General features: G+C 43.2%; 1 protein-coding gene across 1 annotated transcript in view; it reads right to left on the bottom strand.

Moving 5' to 3' along the window:
• Positions 1–2,735: 2,735 nt before the first annotated feature.
• FKBP9 (FKBP prolyl isomerase 9) overlaps positions 2,736–25,699 on the bottom strand; it is a 58,919-nt gene continuing 35,955 nt past the window's right edge. The window contains exons 6-10 of the mRNA XM_049894067.1: positions 23,184–23,329; positions 15,076–15,262; positions 8,686–8,831; positions 6,596–6,759; positions 2,736–3,221 (exon numbers count right to left, since the gene is read on the bottom strand). Coding sequence (XP_049750024.1) covers positions 3,045–3,221; positions 6,596–6,759; positions 8,686–8,831; positions 15,076–15,262; positions 23,184–23,329 — 820 coding nt within the window. The 3' untranslated portion in view covers positions 2,736–3,044. The remainder of the gene's footprint in view (positions 3,222–6,595; positions 6,760–8,685; positions 8,832–15,075; positions 15,263–23,183; positions 23,330–25,699) is intronic.

Here is a 25,699-nt window from a genome sequence, read left to right as displayed (position 1 = left end):
GAGATGTGGCATGGGGAGAAAACAGGACACTGCCAGCCACCTCTCACTTACAACTCACCTCTGAAAGGCAAGTGTCCAAGCTAGAAAGTAGAAAAGCAGGTAAGCCACAACCACTCCAAGTCGCCTCAAGCATCCCCTTGAACCCAGAAGCACCAGTGAGAAGGAAAAGTGTAAAGAGGGGTGAAGGTCTGAGGAGTAGGATAGGTCCTAATCCCATCCAAGTACTGTCCTTACAAAACAGAACAATCAGAGGTATTCCGGTATGATCTCGTGTTAACCTATCGATAACATCTTTAAAGACCCTATTTCCAAAAAAGACAATGCATGAACAAGGTACAGGGGTTAGAACTTTGACACATCTTCTTGAGGGAGACAATTCAATCCACAGCAGATGGAGACCCTAGGTGACCCTGTGGCTGATCGGATCACTTTGTTCCCATGTGTTCTTAAACTCTATCTCCAAAGGGCATCACCATTTCTCTTCCTTGTGACCTTAAATCTCCTGATCCACCTCCCCAATTACACTTCCCTCTCACATCCTCACCCTTTCACTAACCAATGTAGGCAGATGCTTGTCTCTACCCATCACCCACAAGCCCTTTGCCTGGTCTCCCATCTCTGGGGGTAGCAGGGAGGTGCCCCAAGTAGTCCAGCTGACTGGCCTGGATAGGATACAGGGTGGATGGGCATGTCTTTTACCTCTCAAAAGCACATAAGGCCCCTGAAGTACTTGCTTCTGCAAAAAGAAAGAACATTTGCTTTTTAAAAACAATTATGTACATGCATACATATACATGTTATTGTTACATGTGTGCCCTTATAGGAGAGAGACCTTCCCCATAGAGTTTTCTAGACTATAATCTTTTATGAGAGCAGATTTCTAGGTCTTTCTCCCTCAGAGCTGCAGGGTAGATTTGATCTGACAACCTTTCAGTTAGCAACCGAGTACTTAACCATTGCACCATATATATAAACACATATGGAGTCCTTGGGGTGGGCCACATGGCTAATGTGCTCATTGCTAACCAAAAGGTTGGATGTTCAAGTCCACCTAGAGGTGCCTCAGAACAAAGGCCTGGTGATCTACTTCCAAAAAATCAGCCACTGAAAACCCTAAAGAACACAATTCTACTGACATACATGAGGTCACCATGAGTCAAAATTAACTTGATGGCAAATATACCTATATATATATATATTTTCCCCCTATACCTCCATGTGTCAGTTATTCTCCACCTGCTCCCACTCCAGCCCCTACCATGGGTTCATTCACCACCTATGTGACCCAAGAGGCTGACCTCTGAAAACATCAGCACCTGAGTTTCTTTCCCTTTGACCCATCACCGTCGAGTCAATTCCAACTCATAGTGACCTTATAGGACAGAGAAGAACTGCCGTACAAGGTTTCCAATAAGCTGCTGGTAGATTTGAACTGCATACCTTTTGGTTAGCAGCCATAGCTCTTAACCAGGGCTCCAAAGCCCATTGCTGTCGAGTCGATTCCAACTCATAGCGACCCTATAGGACAGAGCAGAAGTGCCCCCATAGGGTTTCCAAGGAGCAGTTGGTAGATTAAAACTGCTGACCTTTTGGTTAGCAGCCATAGCTCTTAACCACTGCACCACCGGGGCTCCGTCTTTGTAAATAGTCGTCTCATTAGTTTCTCTTCCAAAATCCCAAATGAGGTGCCTTCTGTTTCCTTCCAAGACCCTGACTGACATGCCCTCACATACTGTCCAGCGCAATGTTTCCAATTAACTGTAATTCAGTCCCGTCAAGTTTTCAGGAAGCAGATTCTGACTACATGGTGCACTTTCATGGGATCCTCTCAGCCTTCAAATAAAGCACCACAAAGCCAGATGATATAATTCAATATTTTATATAAGAAAAGATCAGTTTTCCAACATTTATTTCACTTAACAAGTGCACAGCATTTGCATGAACTATCTCAGGGCTACATCAGTACAAAATCGTTTAAATTAGTAAAACAAGCCATTTTCAAAAGGAAAAATCATTGATGACTTCAGGGTAAGTGCCACAACCTCTTGGGAACAGGGGCCACAAGACAGCAACGTGGGAACAGGAAGGCAGAGGTTTTCCTATGGCAGAGAGATGCCCCGGCCTTATCCAGGTCACAAATGAATGGCAGAAAAATATCACCTTGTTGACCCCAGGAGATCACCTGCCGGGCTACATGTCTGTCTCTGCCACAGTGAAATCCCTTTTTGACTGCTAGTGAAGTCCAGCCACCAGCCTCCTATATCTACGTAAATAAACCCATTCGGGATTGGAGGAGAGCGCTCTACAGGACACCATGACGTAAGAAAGAGTCAAGTGGACGATCTATGCGGCAGATGCAGAATCAAATTCTCTACTGTGGTCCAAGACCCCTTTTGTTTGGTCCCCTGGTTTTTCTGTCCAGCAGACTCTTCTTAAACTCAAAGTCACACTGCCAATTGGAGACCACAAAGGGGTGTGATTAGCTGGAAAAGCAAACCTGCCAGCAGGGGAAGCCGGGTATCACCAGAGCCTTTACAGCTGCTGGTAAAGGCCACAGCTGTTTTCTGGGAATCCTGCCAGACACGCCTTTTGTCATCCCTGCCCATCTGGAGAACATGTTTAAAACACTAGCAAGTTTAAAAAAAAAAAAAAAAAACCCTCTTTACATAAACACCCTGAACACTTTTTTTCTCTGCCATCCAAGATGGTTATAATTTTTGTATGACACTACTGTCTTTTACTAACAAAATAACCCAGAAGGCTCACCAAGCAATGTGAGGTTGGCAGTGCAGCCTTTTCCGTACTTGGCACGTCCCAGGCTAAGGCATTTCACACTGATTTTGTTTAGTACTACCAGCAGTTGGCCTAAAATTCTCACCCTGTGTATCGCCCCTGCCCTGATGTATGCACCAGGGACAATGTGACCCATCTACTGCTTGCTAATGATGTGCCTTCTAAGAGAAGCTCGCACCTCACTGGACATTCTGCCACAACAGGTGGCTTGGTGTCACGCTCTCCCTGGCACCAACCGGCCCGTGTCGAGTTTAGAGTTCATCGTGTTTGGTCTCCTGGTCTTTGAGTTTAAACTCCTCTGCTGTGACCTTCCCATCTCCGTTCCGGTCCTGGTTGGCGAACATGTTCTTCACAATCATCTCAGCATCAAAACCAGGTGCGAGCTTTCCTTTACCAGATGCCACCTGGGTGTGAATGTACTCGGAGAACTGCAGAGAAAGGGGACAGGACAGACATGAAATACACACAGGTGGCCGGGCACAGGGCCCGAGACAGAGCAGCCCGAGGGTGAGGGGGCTGGAGATTGAATTGGAACTAACAAAAAAGACAAAACCTTTTTGTGAGCTACACAACCTGGGTTTTTTCTCCATCACACACCACACTAGTTGCCACTGAGTCAACTCTGATTCATGGCAACCCCATGTGTGTCAGAGTAGAACTGTGCTCTACAGGGTTTTCAGCGGATGATTTTTTGGAGGTAGATTGCCAAGCCTTTCTTCCCAGGAACCTCTGGGTAGATTCTAAGCTCTAACCTTCAATCCAACAGCACATTAACTGTTCGCACCACCCAGGGACTTTTTCTCCGTATGCAGGTTAAAGACATCAAGAGCTCTTGGGATCCAGACAGCTAATTCACAGCAGCCATCTGAGCTATCCCTTCTCCCCAAACCACTGTTTAGTTTCCCACCAAAGGCTGACCCCCTAGCCACTCTGGCCTCTGAAAACATTGCTGGATTCATCCATTCATACATTCACTCATTTATGAATGCAATGAAAACCTACTGCGTGCCTACTATGTGCCAGACACTATCCTGGATTCTTTGGATAGATCTATCAATAAGCAAACAGAACATCTTGCCCTTGTAGCACTGACATTCTAGTGGGAAAGACAGACAACTGAAAATGAACATAATAAGTAAATTATGTGCTAAGTTAGACAGTAAAACGCTGCAGAAAAATGAAAAAGTAGAGCCAAGTAAGGAAGATCAAGAGGACAGGTGAGCAGCAGGTTGAAGCATTAAACTGGGTGGTCAGGGTAAACCTCAATGAAGAAGGGAGGCTTGTGCCAAGCTTGAGGAAGTGAGGGAATGAGCCAAGCAGTTATGTGGGAGAGCCATTTGCTGAGCTGAGAGCAGAGCTGGTGCAAATGCCCAAGGTGGACACATGCTTGGTTGCCCACAGAACAGCAAGGGAAAGGGTGAGGCTGGGCAGAGTGAGCAAGGGGGAGAGCGGGCAGAGAGGGGATTACAGCAGCAGGTGGTAGACGGTTTGACAGGTCATTAAAAGGGCTTTGGAAATGGGGAGCCTCTGCAGGGCTTGAGAAGAGGGGCGTGGTCAGACTCTCGCTGCTGTTTGGGGCCGAGGTGAAAGCAGAAAGATCTGTGAAGAGGCTACTGTAGTCTTCCAGGTGAGAGAGGACAGGCACTGGACGAGGATGCAGAGGACTGGAGATGGAGACAGTGGTCAGATTCTGGATATATTTTCAAGAGAGAGCCAGAGCGATGTCCTGGTGGATTTAAAACACTGTGCTCTCAGTTACCAAACCTAAAGGTTGGTAGTTCATGCTCACCCAGCAGTGCTGCTGAAGAAAGATCTGCTGATCTGCTTCTGTAAGGACTACAGCCAAGAAAACCCTACAGACCAGTTCTACTCTGTAATACATGGGGTCGCCATGAGTTGGAATGGACTCAAGGGCAACAGGTTTGTTTTTCTGGTTTATGAAAGGAAGAGTCAGAGATTTCTGAGTGCTCTGGCCTGAGACCAGAATTGCTGTTGACCAAGATGGAGAAAGCTTTGGGCGAAGCAGGTTTGCGGGGGTATCAGGGGTTCAATAAATGAAGGTGTCAAGTAGGCAGCTGGATATATGAGTGTGAACTGGAAGGAGAAGACCGGACTGGAGCTACAAATTTGGGAGTTACCAGTATACAGACAGTAAGTCATGGAACAAGACGAGACCACCAAGAGCATGACGTAAAGATGGAGAAGAGAAGAAGTTCAGACTTAGCCTGGGGCACTTGACATGAAGAGGTCAGAGAGAAGAGGCCTGAGAAGGAGCTAACAGTGAGGTCGAAGGGAAACCAACGAAGTGTGGTGTCTTGGAAGCCAGAGATAGAAAGTGTACTGCAAAGGAGTCAGCTGCATTGAAGTAAGAGGAGAACTGGGAACTGCCTTTGGATTTAGCAATATGGAGGGCACTGGCCACCTGGGTAAGACCAGGTTCAGTGGCATGGTGGGACAAATACCTGACAGGAGTAGGTCTAAAAGAGAATGGGGGGAAAAATAAAGAGAAAGAGAGAATGAAGTATGATATTAGAATGGTAGATACATGACATTATACATTAGACAAAATTCATAGAACTGTACAACACAAAAAGTGAACCCTCATGTAAACTATCGGCTTAACAATAATGTATTAATGTTGGTTCATCATTTGTAACAAATGTTCCACACTAGGGCAAGACAGTAATGGGACAAACTGTGGAAGGGGCAAAAAACAAACAAAAAAACCCAAATCAAATCTGCTGCGACCCCATGTGTTACAAAGTAGAACTGCTCCAAAGAGTTTTCTTGACTGTAAACTTTACAGACACAGATTGCCAAGCCTTTCTCCCGCAGTGCTGCTAGGTGGGTTTGAACCACCAACCTTGAGATTAGTAGTTGAGCATAAACCATTTCCACTGCCCAGGGTCCTGGCAGGATATATGAGAATGTTGTACTTTCTGATCAATTTTCCTGTAAACTTAAAACTACTCCAGAAAATAAAGTCTATTAATTTAAAAGAGAGGTGGACAGGCAGACATTGGCAGGAGAGTAACTGGAGGCAAAGAGGACAGATAATTCTTCTGAGGTTCTGCTGTAAAAGGAGCAAAGATGAAAGAACTGGAAAGAAGCATCAAGAGAAGGAAAAACAGTAGCATGTCTGTATGCCAACACAAATGATCCAGTACGTGGGGGGAACTGATAACATAGGAGAGAAAGGGAAGAAGGCTGGAGTGATGTCCTTGAACAAGTATATGCGGAAGAGGCAGAGAATGGAATTCACCGGGGCTGTGTCCAGACAAAAGGCTCTATTGCCCTGTGCCACGAAGGGGCGTGTGGTACAGGAGAAACAACACGGATCTGGATAATCAAGACAGGGTGTGTATCCTGGCTCAAACCACTGGGTAGCTGTGTGACCTCGGGCAAGTCATTTACCTTCTCTGTGCAGTATTCTTCTTTTGAAAAGTAGGAGTGATTCTATGGTTGCGAGGGCTTAACAAGACACTACATGGGAGAAAGTTCAGCACAATGCAGGCACCCAGTGGGCACCAGTAACTGGTGACGGAGTCCAGATGGATGTACCCTAGAAGCAATCTGTATACCCCTCGGAGGGCTCAGTTTCTCCAAAAAGGAATAGTGAGCTTCAATTTAGAGAGTGTATGTAAAAGTACTTGGTGCACGTGTGCTATTCGTCATCGTCACAATACAGCACGGCTGTCCTCCTCACTCTAAGAAGGCTTCCTGTTCAGAATGGGCCCCATGGCCCAGTGACGGGAACCTCCCTGAGCTCTTTCAGTCCCACCTGCCTTCGAAGACCAATTACCTCTTCGAGGAGGACCTCTCCATTGCCATCCTTGTCGATTTCTTCAAAGAGGTTGGGCGACACCTCATCGTTCCATATGAACATGTACCCCTCGGGGAGACCCGCCACCAGCTCCAGCAGCTCAATGTCAAACACGAGCACAGCACTGCCAGGCACTTCTCCATCTGCCACACCACAGGATGAGAGTGAGAGAGGCAGTGTTAGTGTCCACAGCACGGTGGTCAGACCCATCTCAGCCACCCTCTCCCCAAAATGGAGTTTAGCTGCCTCGTGAATGGCCGCTGCTTTCTTATGAAAGCAAGAAAATTTAGTGTAGGCAAGTAGTTGTTTCAAACTGTTGGTTTAAAAAAACGTTGCCGTCAAGTCGATTCCAACTCATAGCAACCCTATAGGACAGAGCAGAAATGCCCCACAGGATTTCCAAGGAGTGGCTGGCAGGTTCCAACTGCAGAAGTTTTGGTTAGCAGCCGTAGCTCTTAACCACTGCACGACCAGGGCTCCAAACTGGTGATAGTGACCCATTAATGAGGTCATGAAATCAGTTTTCGGGTAGTTAAGGAATAGAACAGAAGAGAATAGATCAGGGTGCACTGCACATTGAAAAGACAGGCATCATTTCATGAAACTTTTGTTTCATTTTATATATATAACTAAATGTGTTTGTATATATGTATAAAGTGTATGTTTATGTATAAGACAGACTGGGGAGATAAAATGTATTCCTTGTCATGTATCTTGATGAAAAAGTTTGAAAGCTGCTAGCACAGACTACAATAGTAAATTAGTAGACCTTCTTAATAAACAAAACAGCAGAACTTTAAGAATAATGTAGTATACCTTAAAATGACATTCTAAGATATGACTGTAAATACAAATTAGAGAGCCACATACATACTAAGAAGCCCTGGTGGCACAGTAGTTAGAAGTGGTTAAGCGGTTGCTAACCCAGAAGGTTGGCAGTTCAAATCCACCAGCTGCTCCTTGGAAACCCTATGGGGCAGTTCTACTCTGTTCTATAGGGGCCACTGTGAGTCAAAATTGACTCGATGGCAACATGTTTTTAGTTTTATATATAGTAAGGTCCAAAAGAAGTTATATAATTATGTAACTATATAAATGTAATATATATTACTTAAAATTATTATTATAGTTTACTTATAATACATTATATAATTATAAACCACAGGCAAAGTCTTAAACGATACATAACACAGGTTTTAAACGGTTTCTTCTGGGACTGGTAGGGGGAGCAGATTTAACTTTTTACAATTATTTTAAAAGTTGTGAAAAAGAGAAAGCCCAAAATGCTAATCGCTTTGACAAGCCAGCACTTTCCACCTCCTCCATTTCCAGACAGCAGCAGTAGAAAAATGCTGAAAAGAAGGGATTCCGGAATCCCCTGGGTGAAGGGCTCATTCTAGCCAAAATCATAAAGTAAAATATAAGAGCTGTGAGGACAAGGTGAAGCCAGTACTTGCAGAACTAAAAAACTAATCTTTTCCAAAAGGAAATCCTGGAGAGCGTAGGGGCACAGGAGAAAGGAAAAAGAGCAAAGGCCTACAGCATTCTGCTCTCCCGGGAAGCAGTTCCGGAGGGAAGAGCTTGGCCTCACCCACAGAAATCACCTGAACAGCTCCATTAGGGATGTTTTCCAGACAGGAGTTTAAAGATCCAGGTTAGTTTCAGTGAAACTCCTTCTTTCTCAAGAGGGCAGAGGGGCATTAACATGGCTACCCTGAATTCTCTGGAGCCTTCAAACAAAAATATTAGACACCTTAAAAAATTAAAACTACAAACTCTGTTGGTTTTAAATGAAAAAACGTATTGTGGCTCTAAATATGGAAACCCTGGTGGCGTAGTGGTTAAATGCTATGGCTGCTAACCAAAAGGTCAGCAGTTCAAATCCACCAGGTGCTCCTTGGAAACTCTGTGGGGCAGTTCTACTCTGTCCTATAGGGTCGCTATGAGTTGGAATCAACTCGACGAAAACGGGTTTGGGTTTTTTTGGTTTGGCTCTAAGTATGGTACCTCCAAAAGCATAAAGTTCAGATGCTGAATGTGCCCCAACGCCTTTTCATCCTGTCACTTACCTACACCAGCCTCCCCATAGCCCAAGTGGGGCGGAATGATCACCGTTCGTTTCTCTCCAACGCACATCTCTCTGAGACCCATGTCCATTCCCAACACGACTTGTCCAGATCCCAAAACAATATTATACGTCTTGCCTAAATTCCACCTGAAAATGAAACAGAGGAGTGTCTGATCAGAACATCAACCCATCGGTACTTGAGAGTGCTCTCATGTGACAACCACACTATCCCTTCTGCGATATTTCGGCCAAGGGTGCTGAACCTTGGAACATTCTGTACAATAACCAGCCTATAATCTTCAAAGGTGTCAAGGTCATGAAAGTCAAGAAAAAGCTGAGGAGCTGGTCCAGAGTGGAAGAGCACCTTGGAATGGGATTCTTTTGCTCTAAAGTACCTTATGGAAATATTTGGCAATACTTAAGTGGGGTTTGAGGATTAAAAAATTAGATACTATTAATGTAACTTCCTGATTTTAATGGCTGTATCATGTTTTCAACCGCCTCATACGCATGCGAAACCTGGACAACGAATAAAGAAGGCCAAAGAAGAATTGATGTCTTTGAATTATGGTGTTGGTGAAGAATACTGAATATACTATGGACTGCCAAAAGAACGAACCAATCTATCTTGGAAGAAGTACAGCCAGAATGTTCCTTAGAAGCAAGGATGGCGAGACGTCATCTCACATATTTTGGACACGTTATCAAGAGGGACCAGTCCCTGGAGAAGGACATTATGCTTGGTAAAGTAGAGGGTCAGCAAAAAAGAGGAAGACCCTCAACGAGATAGACTGACACACTGGCTGCAACAATGGGCATAACAATTATTGTGAAGATGGCACATGATGGGGCAGTGTTTCATTCTGTTGTAAATGGGGTTGCTATGAGTTGGAACTGACTCGATAGCACCTAACAACAACCACACTGAGTTATGCTAAGGTTTTTATAGGGTAATTTTCAGAAGTAAGCTCACCAGGCCTTTCTTTCTAGTCCGTCTTAGTCTAGAAGCTCCACTGAAACCTGTCCACCATGGGTGACCCTGCTGGTATTTAAAATAGCAGTGGCATAACTTCCAGCATGACAGCAACATGCAAGCCACCATAGTACAACAAATTGACAGCCAAAAAAATTATAAAAGAATGTTTTTGTGTGAAACGCACACTAATGTATTCAAGCGGGGGTGGGGCATCATGCTGGCAACGTACTCTTCAATGATTAATGAGGAAAATGTTCTTTGTTCTAGTCTTGTAAATTTTCCCTAAGTGTGAGTTTCTTTCAGAGATTGGGTCAATGTTCTGGTCAGGGCTTTTCAAGAGAATTTTTTTAAATATAGAGCCTGAATTTTGAATTCAACAAGAGCTGAGTTTGAATCTTGGTTCAGCTATTTACTTTGACACCAGGAAATGTCATCTCACAGGACCAATTTCCTCGTTTATAAAATGGAGATAATAAGACCTATCTCACCACGATATTCTGAAGACTAAATAATATAATAACACACTTAAGTGCAGAGTGTTAAGGGCTCGGTGACAGGACGGCCTCGAGGGTGTGAAGTCCTTGTGTTTGTAACAGTTCATGACTCTAGAGAAATAACAGAATTTAATAAGGGCCAGAGTTTTGACTTGCAGCCTGGTGGCACAACGGTTAAAAGCTTGGCTGTTAACTAAAAAGTCAGCAGTTCGAATCCACCAGTCACTCCTTGGAAACCCAATGGGGCAGTTCTACTCTGTCCTGTAGAGTTGCTATGAGTAGGAATCAACTCCACAGCAATGAGTTATGGGGTTTTTTTGGTACCATTTTGATTACTCTTGATCTCCATGGTCCTCAGGAAACCCAGATAAATAAAAGCTGTCTCTGAGACCTCAGTCACTACTGAAAATAAATCTATTTCAAAATTTATGGCATTCTTATCATTTTTTAAAGGCAACCGTAGGTATGTTCTTCAATGCCAAAGATGTCTGGAGCCCCTTGATGTCTACCACTAGGAAGTGACGAAGTGGAAGGGAAGGCCCCTTTGGGTCACATACTTCACAGCCTCCCCTGAGCCCAGGACCTCCGCTTGTTCTCCTCCTCAAGCTGGTTCCCAAGGCCAGGCAGGTTCTCTGGGACCAGAAAAAACCAAAATAAGGTTTGCATTTGTCCTACCTGGGATGAAACCAAAACCGAAAAAGGGTGCCTTCCTTTGTCCCTCCCCACACACAATCCCTCCTTTGTTTGCAGCACAGATGCCCTCACATTGCTTTCTCCAGGAGCTGGCCGTTGTGGACCTCCCATGGGACTATGCAGTTTCAGTCATACAGAATAACAATATTTACTTTTCCTACCCAGGCCAGTTTAAACATATATTAAGAAAGTCCTCCAAACAAACAATTTGTTTACTTGTGTCATCTTTGAAAACCCCATTAATTTTTTTCCCCTCATGTCACCCTTCTATTTCTGTTTTTTTGCCAACTTTTCCCTCAAACATTCTCCTCATTCCTTCTGTGCTCTTCCCAGCTTCCCATCCGCTCCGGCTTCCTGCTTCCTGTCTGCACCACCGCCCTCTCTGGCTCCCGGCCCACGTGCCTATCAATCCTCTCAGCCCTGACAAACAAGCGCTGAACAAGTGCCAACAGCAATATCTGCCAAGGAGCTAGAGATGGGACTGGGTCACAGCTCCAGAAGTGGCTTCTCTCCCACACACAGGTAGGCAGGTGCTGCCACACTTCCCATTATTCAGAAGAGACCAGCAGGGATGCCCAGGATGTTGCTGATTTACATGTAACACAAATGATTCTCAAGGTACAAAATGGCGTCTGTGATGAGAGGAAGGAGCCTGCATCACTTGGCTCCCCGATGCTCTTTAAGAATGCTGTGCATCTGGCATGACTAATGTAATCAACAGCACTAAATTGTACATCTGAAAAATGCTGAATTGGCAGATGTTGTGTTTTAGATACATATTTTTACAACAATTTAAAAAAAGACAAAGAATGCTGTGAATCCACCACACGCACATTCAGAGGAAGGCACGATGACAGAGTCTCCCCCAGCCCACATGGAAAGCATTTCCTGAGCCCGCTGGGAAGGAATTCCTTTGTTCGTTTTCCACCCCCATTTTCCCCTTCCACAGCCTTAAGAGCGTTAACAATGGCAATGACAGCAAGCCACTAACCTCATAGACTGTTCTAATCTTTTGGACCATTTTCGCAAGCATAAACTCACTTGACCCTCAAAACAACTACACGCCATGCTTCTTCCCTGTTGCCCTCCACATGCTTATATTTAATAACTGGTGGTTGGGATCTCTTTGGAAGGAGATTTGTTGTAAGCCAACCAAAACACCAAACCTGTTGCCGTCGAGTAGATTCCAACTCATAGTGACCCTATAGGACAGAATGGAACTGCCCCATAGGGTTTCCAAGTTTGTAAATCTTTATGGAAATAGACTGCCACATCTTTCTCCAATGGAGCAGCTAGCACGTTTGAACCGCCGACCTCTTGGTTAGGAGCTGAGCGCTTAATCACTGCACTACCAGGGCTCCTTTGTTGAAAGCCAAAAAAAAAACAAAACAAACTAAACCCGTTGCCATGTAGTGGATTCCAACTCCAAGGCCCTGTAAATCTGGGTCCTAGGAGCTATGTACATACTTCTTTCATTCTAAAATGCTTATCTTTTCACATTTTAACAGCTCTGTAATCGAGATACACTTTACAAATGACAGTGTGTCACTGTCTTTAGGCAGCATTTTGACTTCCTTGGACATACATAAAATAATAATGTTTCTAATAATAAAGGTATTTTTAGATTTGATGGACTACATTAAACGTATTAACATACAGGGCCTCGGAACACCAAAGGGCTTACTCTGTAGGGTATGGCAGTAGTATGTCTTCAGGGCTCTCTCTATGCCTGGCCTTCCCCAGCCACACATCATCACCTGAAGCTAGCGGGTAGTGGGGTGGCTGAGAGGAGGAGAGGGCCCCTTCCCTTCTAGAATAAATGCAGCAGCACATCTATGAAGCCTTTCTCTCCAAAACCAAACTTAGGAATCTAAATCAGACTCAGGACAAAAATGGATATACTTATATTTCAAAACCCAAAAACCAAACCTGCTGCCCTTGAGTCAGTTCCAACTCATAGCAATCCTACAGCAGAACTGCCCCAGCATTTCCAAGACTGTCATCTTTACAGAAGCAGACCGCCTCGTCTTTCTCCTGCACAGCAGTTGGTGATTTTGAACTACTGGGTAACCTTTCAGTTAGCAGCCAAGCACTTTAACCACTGCGCCACCAGGGTGCCTTATATTATGGCAATATAAAGAAAAGCTGAGAATGTTTCTTCACCAATGAAAAGAATATTGTGTTAATTTATAGATTCACCTGAAGATATAGATACATAAGAAGCAAAACTCCGTTTATATGCACGATACTAGTTTATACTGTTGATTCCTATTTAATATATTTTCAGAATGTACCTCAATCAATTAACAGTTATAAAATGCTCCCTTTGTGCTACAGTATGTGCTAAGTGCAGGGAGTAAAAAGATGAACAAACACATTGGGTGTCTTCAAGGCATTCAGCCGAATGACAGAGATAGAAACAAAAATAAATAACTAAAATACAGGTAATACAAAGTGTTGCGGACCGGTACACCAATTTTCCTTGCAGCATTATTCACGATAGCCAAAAGATGCAAACAGCCTAAGTGTCCATCAACAGAGGAATGGATAAACAGAATGTGATATACACATACAATGAAATATTATTCCATCATAAAAAAAGGAATGGAGTTCTAGTAAATGCTACATGAATGAGACCCGAAAACATTACGCTAAGACAAAATGATATGTATTGTATGATCTCATTTATATGAACACCAGTAATAGACAAATGTATACAGAGAGTAGATCAGTGGTTACCAGGGCGGGGCGGGGGGGGGGGGTGGCGCGGGGTGTGGGAATGGGAGTTACCACTTAACAGGCACAGAGTTTCTGTTTGGGGTGATGAAAAGTTCGGGAAACAAACAGCGGTGATGGTTGCATAACATTGTGAGTGTGACTAATGCTACTGGACTATGCACTTGAGGATGGTTAAGACAGCAAACTTTATGTTGTACCAGTAGTCCCTGACTTACAACATGGCTCCATTCCAAGGACTCTGTCCTAAGTCGGTTCTGATGTAAGTAGAATACCTATTTTTTTTTTCAGTTTTCATTTTATTGCCTTTTATTATTAGTTTCTTTTTTTTTTTTTAAGCAGAGGAAGATCGAACTTTATTGAAACTGCTTGCATACAAACTATACTGCACTATAACCAAATTATTATTAGTTTCTTTATAAATCCAACCTGTATTTGTCTTCAAGGGTTGCACGAGAATGATAACATTAGCAAATTACATGCTGCAACATTGTACGTAGCAAATATTACAAATGATAAGATGTAGAGAAAAAAAAAGGACAGTCCTAAGTGCAGTACGTCATAACCCATATGGGTCGTAAGTCAAGGACTAGCTGTATATGTTTCACCACCAGAAAAATAAAAGTGTTATGAGACTACAGAAGCGGGAGCAGTTGATTCTTCCTAGGAATTAAGGAAAGCTTTTGAGAAGAAAAAGGACGTTTAAGCCAGGAAAGAAGTTGGATAGATGGAAGGTAAACTAGAGAGACAGGGTGCAAGCAGCAGTACACAGCCTGCACCACTGTACCTGGTGGCCCTGGGAGGCAGAAGATGGGCTCCAGCAGCAAATGAGACCGGCAAGGCAGAATACAGCCAGGCAAGGAGAGTCTTAGGTGCCATACTAAAGAGTTTGGACTTTATCTGTCCAAACATTTGCCATTTCAACCGTTTTTATGTGTACAATTCGGTGACATTAATTACATTCACCATGTTGTGGAATCATCACCATTATCTGTTACCAAAAATTTTTCCCACTCTTAACAGAAACTCTGGAAACCCTGATGGCATAGTGGTTAAAAGCTATGGCTGTTAACCAAAAGGTTGGTAGTTCAAATCCACCAGGCACTCCTTGGAAACTCTACCGGGAAGCTCTACTCTGTCCTATAGGGTCACTATGAGTTGGAATTGACTTGACAGCAGTGGGTTTTAATAGAAACTCAGTGTCCCTTGTGGGTTCATTTTTAAAAAGGGAAGTCATATGAAGAGATCTACTTTTCAGAAACACAATTTTCACAGGGTGGGAAGTGGCCTGGAGCAGAAGGGAAACCATTAATAGGCAACTCTTAGAATAATGTACCTGAGCAGTGATGAAGGCTTAAGGCATGAAGTATGGAAGGAATGAAGACAAGAAAAGCCCTCAACCAGTATCTGATGAAACAAAAAGGTGACTCATGGGAACACACAACGTTTACCCACCAAGCTCACTCCCACGCCATTCCCTGGTGGCTCTTACGTGGAGTCCAGCAGAGTCCCGTCCAGAAGTGAGGCGTTGTAGTGATACTTGAGGTAATCTCCCTTCTTACTCAGCACTGAGCAGTTGGGGGGCTTGTAGTGGGAGGTGATGCTGATGGAGTCAGAGGGGTTGTGGAAGTCAATCACATGGATGTCAAACACCAGCACGGCTGAGCCAGGAATATTCCCTAAAGGACAGACATGGTGAGTTAATGAACAAAACCTCAAGCAGCAGAATGTGTGCCTTCCAACATCTGTCCTCGTGGCCTCCAGAAAACAACACAGGGACCCAGATACAGAATCCTAGGGAATACTATGGGAATGGAGCTAGAAGAGCCTTTAAAAGTACCCAGTACTTATTTACAGATGAAGAAACTGAGGCATGAATTTGCCCAGAGTCACACAGCCAGTTCAAGACTATGGGCTATTACCCCACAGAACCATTGAGCCCAGATGATTCATAGTCAAATTTGTCACAGATGAGGAAACCAAAGTTCAGCCAATTTATGGTTCACCCACCGGAAGAGGTAGGATGAGAAAATAGTCTGTAGACTGAAATTCACTCCAGTGTCCTACCACTGCTCAAGGGGGAAAAAAAAAAAAAACTAACATTGACTTCATAAGGGAAAAAACTAGCCAAAATTGGCACATATACACTCCTTATTATAGTTCACAAAATGCTTTTACACACATCCTATTTGTTCTACACAAAATTATTACTATTCTTTTCCATTATCTTCAAACAGTATCTTACATCTGGATAATGTTTTACAGTTCATAAAAGTATTTTCCCATACATTATCTCATTACACCCCTATAGCAAGCAACCTTGGGAAGTAAGTATTACCATAAATTGGGATTAACAGACACTCCATGAATTTAACAACAGCTTTTCAGGGCATGGGGAAAGACCTTAAGCACATGTATCAGTTGAAAAACACACACCCCACACCATATCAGAAAAGTTTTTGTTAGTCGGGGTGGAGTTGGCCCCTGATTCCTGGCGACCCCATGTACAGGAGGATGGGATCACTGTGCTTCATAGGGTTTTCACTGGCTGTTTGAAACAATGTAGATTACTAGGCCTTTCTGCTAAGGTGCTTCTCGGTGGACTCGAACTTCCAACCTTATAGTTAGCAGCCAAGCATGTTAACAATTTCCACCACTCTGGGGCTCCATTTCAGAAAAGTTTAAGTGTAAAAAAATTTTAAATAGTGTTTCTTAGAATCAAGGAGGTATAATATTATTATTACCATTACAGATAAGAAGACCAACTCAGATATAACTTGCTCAAGAACACAACACAGCTATAGACAATTCAAGCAGATATATGAACACCAGTGGCCCTGCCCTATCCCTTACATCTATCATGTACTTCTCTGTGTCTCTCTTGTTTGTGTGCTGTCTGTAACACATACACACACACGTACTCACACACACTCTAAATGGGTGCTCATTAAATACCAGGCACTCTCCTAAGTGCTTTATAGGTATTAATTTATTGAATTTTCACTATAATTCTACATCCCCAATTTACAGGTAAGAAAACTGAGGCACAAACTTTGGGGCTTGACTGAAGTTAACAGTGTAGTAATTACAGAGGCACGCACCTTAACAGCAGAACACAGGTGCCCAATATTCACTAGCAATGGGATTTGCTGATGTGGGTAATAACAGGATGCAGGATCTTTCTCATAGGAAATAGAAATTGCAGAGGGCCACCAGCCAGAAGTTTGCTCAGAATAAGGGCCAAGGGCAGCTCTACCTGGGGAACTAACACACACTAACGGTGTGAGTAGCTATAGAGCCACATCAGTAATTTCTTAGCCTGGGAAACCCATTAGACTCACTTGGGAATGAACCCGCAAAACCTGGTAAGTGAAAGAAGTTGAACACAAAAGGCTGTATATAATTCCATTGATATGAAATGTCCAAAAGAGGCAAATCCATAGAGACAGAAATTTGATGAGTGGCTGCCAGGGGGTGTGGGAGGGGGAAATGGGGACTCACTGCTAATAGGCACAGGGTTTCATTCTGGGGTAATGAAAAGGTTCTGGAATTAGTAGTGATGGCTGCACAACTCTGAATATACTAAAACCCACTAAATTGTACACTTTCATATGGTGAATTTTATGATGTATAAATTAATTACACATCCATAAAAGAGTAACTTTTTAAAAACCCACCTAGGAGCATTAAAAAAACTGTCACTGCTGACTGGAGAAACCCTGAGAGTATGCCCCCTGGACACCCTTTTAGCTTAGTACTGAAGTCTCACTCCTGAGGTTCACCCTTCAGTCAAAGATTAGACAAGCCCATAAAACAAAACGAGACTAAAAGGGCACACCAGCCCAGGGGCAGGGACCAGAAGGCAGGAAGAGGACAGGAAAGCTGGTAATAGGGGACCCAAGGTCAAGAAGGGAGAGTGTTGACATGTCGTTGGGGCTGTTAACCAATGTCAGAAAACAATATGTGTATTATTTAATGAGAAGCTAGTTTGTTTTGTAGACCTTCATCTAAAGTACGATTAAAATAAAAAAAAAAAAATTGCCACTGCCTGGGCCACACCTTGAGATCAGACTTAACTGTTCTAGAGCAATGGGTCTCAGACGTCGATGGGTATCAAAATCACATGGAGAACTTGGTAAAATACAAAGGCCCAGGCCCTACCTCACCTCAACACTTCTGGACTTCCTCAACCTCATTAGCTCTCCAGGTGATTCTCATCTGTGGTGAGCACCAACATTTTAGACCTGCTAGACTAGAGACAGGCATTGGCATTTTCATCAGCTTCCCAGGGGATTCTAATAGGGGGTCAGGTTTAAGAAACACTGTGCTTAATAATCTATACATAAGCAACTGAGAAGCCTTGGGAAGCCCCATATCTAATCAAGATGACCAAGGCATGATTGGAATCAGATATGATTGGTGGAAAAGAAAGATGCAGCTTGATCAGCTATATCAACCTGTCTGAAGAAAGGATGTGTGGCTGGAGCCTTAGAAAAGGGTGCCTAGGACATCATCTTTCTTGGACCAAGCTGGGCAGACACTAAATTTGGCCAAGGCGCATTTGGGCACAGGGCTTTCTCCATGGCCAAAAGCACTATGCCTCAAGACAACCCTTCTCCCTGAGCTCTGTCTCCAGCTTGCTGAAAACCTTCCTGATGGCTAACTCAGCTTCTTAGACCCTGAGGATGCCAGTTCCCATCAGCGGAGAGGTACGGTCAGTCACACCTTACCAAGTAAATATTTAGCAGACAGGTGTGTGTCTCAGCTCTTAGGAAGTTAATGTGAGTCAGTCCTACCAGGTGCCTGATTAACTCTGAGACGCAGACACATATCATCGAGGGCATCAACAAGAAAGTAATCTCTGTGTGGGCAGAAACTTGTGTCTTTTTCTCTGCTGAATCCCCAGTGCCTGGTCATGGTACTGCCCAAATCTTTGATGGGTGGGCAGATAGAGTTTCTGGGCCTGCACAGATGAGGACCAGATCTTGAACCATAAGATCTCATCTGCCCCAGGCAGCCAGCAGGCCTTCCGCCCTCACCCCCTCCATCTTGCTGAGTTCCATAAAAAGCATTAAGCTCACTCTAGTTCATGGTAGCTTCTTGTGTGTCTGAGTAGAACAGTACTCCACGTGGCTTTCAATGTCTGATTTTTTTGAGAAGTAGATCACTAGGCCTTTCTTCCAAGGCACTTCTGAGTGAACTTGAACCTCCAACCTCTCAGCTAGTAGCCAAGTGCATTAACTATTTGCATCACCCAGGGACTCCTGAGTTCCACAAAGCTACCTACAGACTAGGTATAGGAATCAGTGATGACCAGCAAACAGGTGAAAATAACCTTCACTATGGCCCCAAAACCAAACTTCTCTCGAATAAACCCTCATTCAGTTTTTACCACTAGAATCCCTTCTCAAGAAGACGAATATTCTCAGGAATCCAGACTTTCTGGAACCATGGAGGCTGGATGAACCCCTGAAACTATTGCCCTGAGATAATCTTTAAGCCAAACTTTAAACCAAATATATCCCTTGAAGTCTTAAACCAAACGATAGCTTAACTAGTAAAAAATGTCTACCTTGAGCATTGTGCTCTTTTAAGAACTATCTATATGGTTTATATGGGATCAAATTGATAACAGCAACTGGAAAGATTAGACAGACAGGAAGCTTAGGGGGCAGTGATATTAATGGGGGAGAACAATTCAAAAGGGAGAGTGAGAGTGGTTGGACAACTCAAAGAATGTAATCTATGTCACTGAATTCTACATGTAGAAATTGCTGAATTGGTGTGTATAGTCTGCTGTGTATAGTCTCAACAACACAAATAAAATAAATTATATTAAAAAAAAGAAGAGGCACAGATGACAAAAAAAATAAAGGCAGCCGATTAGCATGCCTGGAAGGAAACTCTGCCCCTCCTGTTGGTCGTGGGTTTTCTCTGCGAGTTCTAGGACTTAGGACTTCTGTTTGAGTTCTTGGTTCTCCATATATGGGTATCAACAAGTCACTGCATGGAAACTCATCCATTTTGTTTGTCTGCTATGAGTCAGAATCAACTCGACGGCACTGGGTTTTATATGTAGGCAGGGCGAAATCCGTGGGTCCACTTACTGGGTTCCATCGCCAATTAGCTGTGTGGCCTTGGCCAAGTGACTCAAACTCTCAAGGCCTTCTTACTTTATAAAAAAAAGTTATGATAATGCCTCAACTCTTTTTAGTTATAATTTAGGTGAAGGTTTACAAAACAAACTAGCTTCTCATTAAACAGTACACATATTGTTTTATGACATTGCTTAACATGTTGTTTTATGACATTGTTTAACAACCCCATGACATGTCAATAGTCTCCCGTCTTGACCTTGGGTTCCCTACTACCAGTTTTCCTGTCCCCTCCTGCCTTCTAGTCCTTGGCCCTGGACTGGTGTGCCCCTTTAGTCTAGTTTTGTTTTATGGGCCTGTTTCATCTTTGGCTGAAGGGTGAACCTCAGGAGTGACTTCATTACTGAGATAAAATGGTGTCCAGGGGGCCACAGTCTCAGTCATGCCACTAAGTCTGTTTTTTGTGAGTTAGAATTTTGTTCTACATTGTTCTCCAGCTCTGTCCAGAACCCTCTATTGTGATCCCTGTCACAGTAGTCAGTGGTGATACCTGGGCACCACCTAGTTGTACCAGACTCAGTCTAGTGGAGGCTGCAGTAGATGTAGTCCGTTAGTTCTTTGGACTAATCTGTCTTTAGTTTTCTTCATTCTCCCTTGCTCTCGAAGGGGTACGACCAGTGGAGTATCTTAGATGACTGCTCACAGGCTTTTAAGACCCCAGATGCTACTCCCCAAAGTAGAAGGTAGAACATTTTCTTTATAAACTGTGTTATGCCAATTGAGCTAGATGTTCCCCGAGACCATGGTTTCCACAGCCCCCATCCCAGTGATTCGGTCCCTCAGAGAGTTTGGATTATGCCTATGGAGCTTCCATGACCTTGCCTTGGATAAGCTGTACTGGCCTCCCCAGTATTGTGTACTGTCAGGCGACTGCTTTGAGATTTGAATGGTATCGTGTGGGAGGCACGCCTGACATTCAGCACATAATGTGAGCGGTTTTCTCCTTCCTAAGGGAGTGCTTAAAAGGAAGTTGGGGTGCAGGAAACCAGCAAGGAAGTAGTATTTACACAACCCCATGGGTAGAAACTAGTTTCCTCTTCAGGGTTGCAAACACTTCCAAGTCCCCTAATTTCAGGGCTGCCTCCACGGAACAAAGGTGATGATAAAAGAAGCAGCCAGAGCTTTACAGGAGGCCTACCCCTTCCTCTCCACAAACAGTGCAAGGAAAATGGCTACAACAAAAAGAAATGCTGATAGAGGTGAGAACCTTGGGAGAGCCTAGCAATTCATTCCTTCCACAAATGTTTACTGAACAATTACTATGTGCCTGGCCCTCTGGTAGGTGGTGAGGAAGTCACAAATTAGATAGATTCTGTGTCCTGGTGCCCTTCTTGGGTGAGTTCCTCAAGAATGAGCATTCAGTCCTATGCAACCGCCACAAAGAGGCCACAATGCTAATCATGAGAGGACAGAGGCAGGCTCCACAAGAGAACTTGGGTTTTACACATCAGGGTGTCCCACCCCTACAGCAACACATGATTCAGAATGAAGCAGCTTATGCCCAGAAAATTTATGAGCCTCTGATGCTTCCCAGAGCCTTATATAATTCTTTGCAGAGCTCTGTCTCATACTTGATTGAAAGCCAAAAGGAGGAAAATAAGCAAATGTTTTCCATCACTGCATTCTTCTTAGTGGAAGGATTAGTCCTCAGGTCATAATGAAATAAGAATACTCAGAAATAATTTATCTATTTCTGTATGTATTTAGCTAGAAGTAGAAATTTACACGTTAGAAAACAACAGAACATCAAGACATTAAACAAGGCGTCCAGGACATGAAGCAAGACCTGTTGAATGTGTCTTAGGGCTGTGATCTGTTGTGGCTTAATAAATCAGAAATTTAAGTCAGTGAGAAAAAAAAAAATTTCTTCATTGTACACTCTAGTTTCTAACCAATCAGATGCTTCCTTGATCATCAGGGACAAAACCTATTGAGAAAATTACCAGGATCCTTATGATACATTAATGAAAATTAGAAGTAGGTTAACAAAATGAACATGTCCAGCAAGCAAGTCCAGCCAGAATCCCATCAGCAAAAAGAATACAAAAGCAAAATAAATACTACATCAACTATTCCAAATCAAGTTAATTAAAAACAATGTATGTGAGAAAACAATGTAAGATGAAAGCATCATTCACAATACAATGCAGCCATTAAAAAATCCTGTTGACAGGTACTGGACTGGACTATAAGACGGAGAATGGTACTGGTGAGGAGTGAGCTTCTTGGCTCAAGTAGACACGTGAGACTCTGTGGGCAGCTCCTGTCTGGAGGGGAGATGAGAAGGCAGGGAGGATGGGAGCTGGTGGAATGGATGCGGGGAATACAGGGTAGAAAGGAGGAATGTGCTTTCTCATTGGGGGAGAGCAGCTAGGAGTACATAGCAAGGTGTGTATAACTTTTTGTATGAGAGACTGACTTGATTTGTAAACTTTCACTTAAAGCACAATTTAAAAAAAATCCTGTTGGCATGGAAAGCTGTTCACAATAAATGAGGTGAAGAGAGAAATTACAGATTAGTATGTATAGATAATCCCAGTATTTGTTTTTGTAGATACATATTTCTTTTTACCTACGAAGATTCATATGTACACAAAAGTATAGAAGGACATTCATTTCATGGTTAACATTGTTAATTTCCTGGGTGGTAGGATTATGGGTGATTTTGTTTTCTTTATCTATATTTTCTCTTTCTAAAGTCAATATGGAAACCCTGGGTGGTAGGATTATGGGTGATTTTGTTTTCTTTATCTATATTTTCTCTTTCTAAAGTCAAGTGGTTAAGAGCTATGGATACTAACCAAAAGATTGGCAGTTCAAATCCACCAGGTGCTCCTTGGAAACCTTATGGGGCAGTTCTGCTCTGTCCTGTAAGGTCGCTGTGAGTTGGAATCAACTCAACGGCAATGGGTTCTTTCTTAAGGTCAGTATACATTGTTTGTGTAATTTTAAAAAAAAGGTTTGTTGTTACAGTGACAAAAATGTTCTAAAACTAGATTATGGTGATGGTTCCACAACCTAGTCAACAGACTAAAAATCATTAAATTGTATGCTTAAATGGATGAATTTTATGCTATATAAATTTTACCTCAATAAATTTATTAAAAAACAAAGAACAGGGTTTTGCAGCTTACTTCTCATATACTTCACATTTTAAAAAAAAGTCATAGCGTGAGATCAAATAAATATAGTAAGATGTTAACAACTGGTGAATCTAAGTGGAGTTCACTGTGCAATTCTTTCAACTGTGGTGTAGGTTTAAGAATTTTTAAAATGAAAAGGAAGAAAAGGGCAGGGAACAAGGACAAAGAACAGTGACACTAGAAACTCAAGCTAGTTGGGCATGCAAGTCTTAAGCTGGACTTCATTGTGCTGGTTCCCTAGAAGCCCTTGTTCCAAGCAATGTGGAAGCAACACACAGTGCCACAGTGCACACGGTGCTCACCTCTTCCTTCCTCTCCATACCCCAAATGAGGAGGGACCACAATCCTCCGCTTCTCTCCAATGCAAACACCAAGTAAACCTTCATCTATCCCAGGAATCACGTAGCCCTGCCCGATGTATGTGTCAAACGTGCGGTTCCGGGAGTAGCTAAAAAAAGGAGAAAAAAAAAGCGAGGTTACTAACAAGGGACACCACAGCGGCAGGATAAATTAGTTGGTCCTGTAGAGCAACAGGAACATACAGGCCTCCAGACCCCAAAATAGAGGCCATATATATCGACTCAACGGCACTGGGGTTTTTTAGAGACATGCTACAGGCATGCTCCCCTGAAATGATAAACAAGAATCCACACAGGGTCTGAGCAGCCGTCTAAAGAAACGCTCCCAGAAACACGCCGCCAACCCTCTGACTTGATCAGGTTTATCGATGCAATGAGGGTCACACAGAAATGTAGCTAATATGAACTGGACTCTGTATTTGGAAACCATGTCAAGTTACTGAAAAAGCATCAGAGGTAGCTCTTATCAGGGACTCAGAATGTACCACAAGGAGACTGTCCCCAGTATCCCAAGAGGACCAAGTCTATATGGAGGCATGAATACTCTGATTGCCAGAAAAATAGCCTATACACTGAGCCCATACATTCTTCAGCCTCTACCATAGCCTGGATGAAATATCCCTACTCAAATCACTGCTCACCAACCCTCCCTCTAGTGAACACTTAGGCATTCCAAATGCCACTGGCAGGAGGTCCGAGCATTCTACTCAATGGGGAGATCCAGGCTCTGTATAGATTGTCCACTGAGTCTGATTTCTATGCATTTGGTTAAAACAGCAATTCCCCAAAGCCTGATGACTCCAACATAAAATGATAAAACTTCACGTCAAGGCTATTACCAAACTCTGGACCACAGTGACCTGTACCCATCATCAACGCCACCAGGTGCAGATGTGGCAAAAAGCCTGTCCTGAAAGAGCCAGTCTGTTTTGCTATTACCTCATCAGACACAACCAGAGGATATGCCTCAGAGAAGATGGCCAGCCACAGACGGCCAGAGATGAGAAAGCAGAGCTGTGAGGGGCTTTCCCTTTCAATGCCGTTCAGAGACCACAGAGCCAAGGGACATGAATAAATGATACTTATGAATAGATGATTCTCCTCACACAGGAAGCAGGAGATTATCTGCATCAGCCTTCAGGAGAGGCTGTGGAGAAGTGCCCCTTCCTGCCTCACTGAGGAGAGCAGCAGCCCCATAGTGAGCAGCTTCAAACCTCATCCCCTTGCTTAGTCAGGAAGGCCAGGAAGGGAACACAGCAGGGAAGAGAAGGCAGTGCCTGGTTCTCTAGCATCCTCTAGCCAAGGGCAGGGCTCTCACCTTCCCCACGTTACCACCTCTCTCAGGAAGGTACTTGGTGATCTTCAGCAATGGGCAGCCCACTGCTAGGCATTCAGGGAGAAAGATACCCTATGAGATGTGGTCCCTTATAAACGGACACCACGTGGTAAGAGAGAAAGCAGTTGCCTCAGAAGAGGGAAGAGATGGAGGAAGAGGTGGGAAAAAATGCCAATTGGACTAGTCAGCAAAGGTTCCATGGTGGGTGGGAGGGGAACAGCAGACACTGGAGGATGTGGGGAGCTGAATGGTGAAGACCTCTGGGGTAACAATGAGGGCCATGCCAAGAGACAAGAAAAAGCCTCAAAGGAAGAGACTGGAGCAGAAGGGTGGGCCTGAGGTGTAGAGAACCTTGAATAACTTTAACAAAAGAACATGAAAGAAGGTTTAAATAAATGGAAAAAAACATCATGTTTCCCCAATGGGAAATATTCCAACAAGATAGGTTGAGGATTGTAAAGTTGTCAATGCTACCCCAAACTGATTTATGAGTTTTAAAACAATTTCAATCAAAACCCCAGTGGGGTGTGGTTGTGGCAGAAGTAGGGGGAGACTCAATAAAGTAATTCTCAAGTTCATTTGGAAAAAGGAATAATTAAGAATAGTTCTAAAAGTTTTTAAGAATAAAGTTTTAAAAGCATAAGTTTCAAAAGTTTTTAAAAGTGTATAGCAAGCTATCACTCCCATTAAAAATAAAAATAGCGGAATAAATATATGTGTTCTCAATGTATATGTACAGAAGACCTATAAAATTAATAATACTAGCTCCCTACGGGGAGGGGAACTAAATGACTGAGGGACAGAAATAGGAGGGAAAATTTTCACTGTAAACCCTTTAGGATTTTGAATCACAACAAATTAAAAGACTATTATAATTAAAAGTATGATACTGGCCCAGAAATAGATATCAATAGAAAAGGATAAAAATTTTAGACAAAGACTCAAAACTGTATATAAGAATTTGGTACATAATAAAAGTTACATTTTAAATCCGTGGAAAAAAAAAAGAGTTAATAAAGTTTGTTGGAAAAACTGGCTAACCATCTAGAAAAAAAAAAAGTTAAATCCTTTCTGTCACATTGAATACCACAATAAGTTCCAGATGGATTAAAGATTTTAATAT

Source organism: Elephas maximus, chromosome 8 (assembly GCF_024166365.1).
Source record: "Elephas maximus indicus isolate mEleMax1 chromosome 8, mEleMax1 primary haplotype, whole genome shotgun sequence".
Lineage (NCBI taxonomy): Eukaryota > Metazoa > Chordata > Mammalia > Proboscidea > Elephantidae > Elephas > Elephas maximus.
Note: the sequence above shows the minus strand (reverse complement) of the source record. Positions and strands in the feature narration are given on the sequence as shown.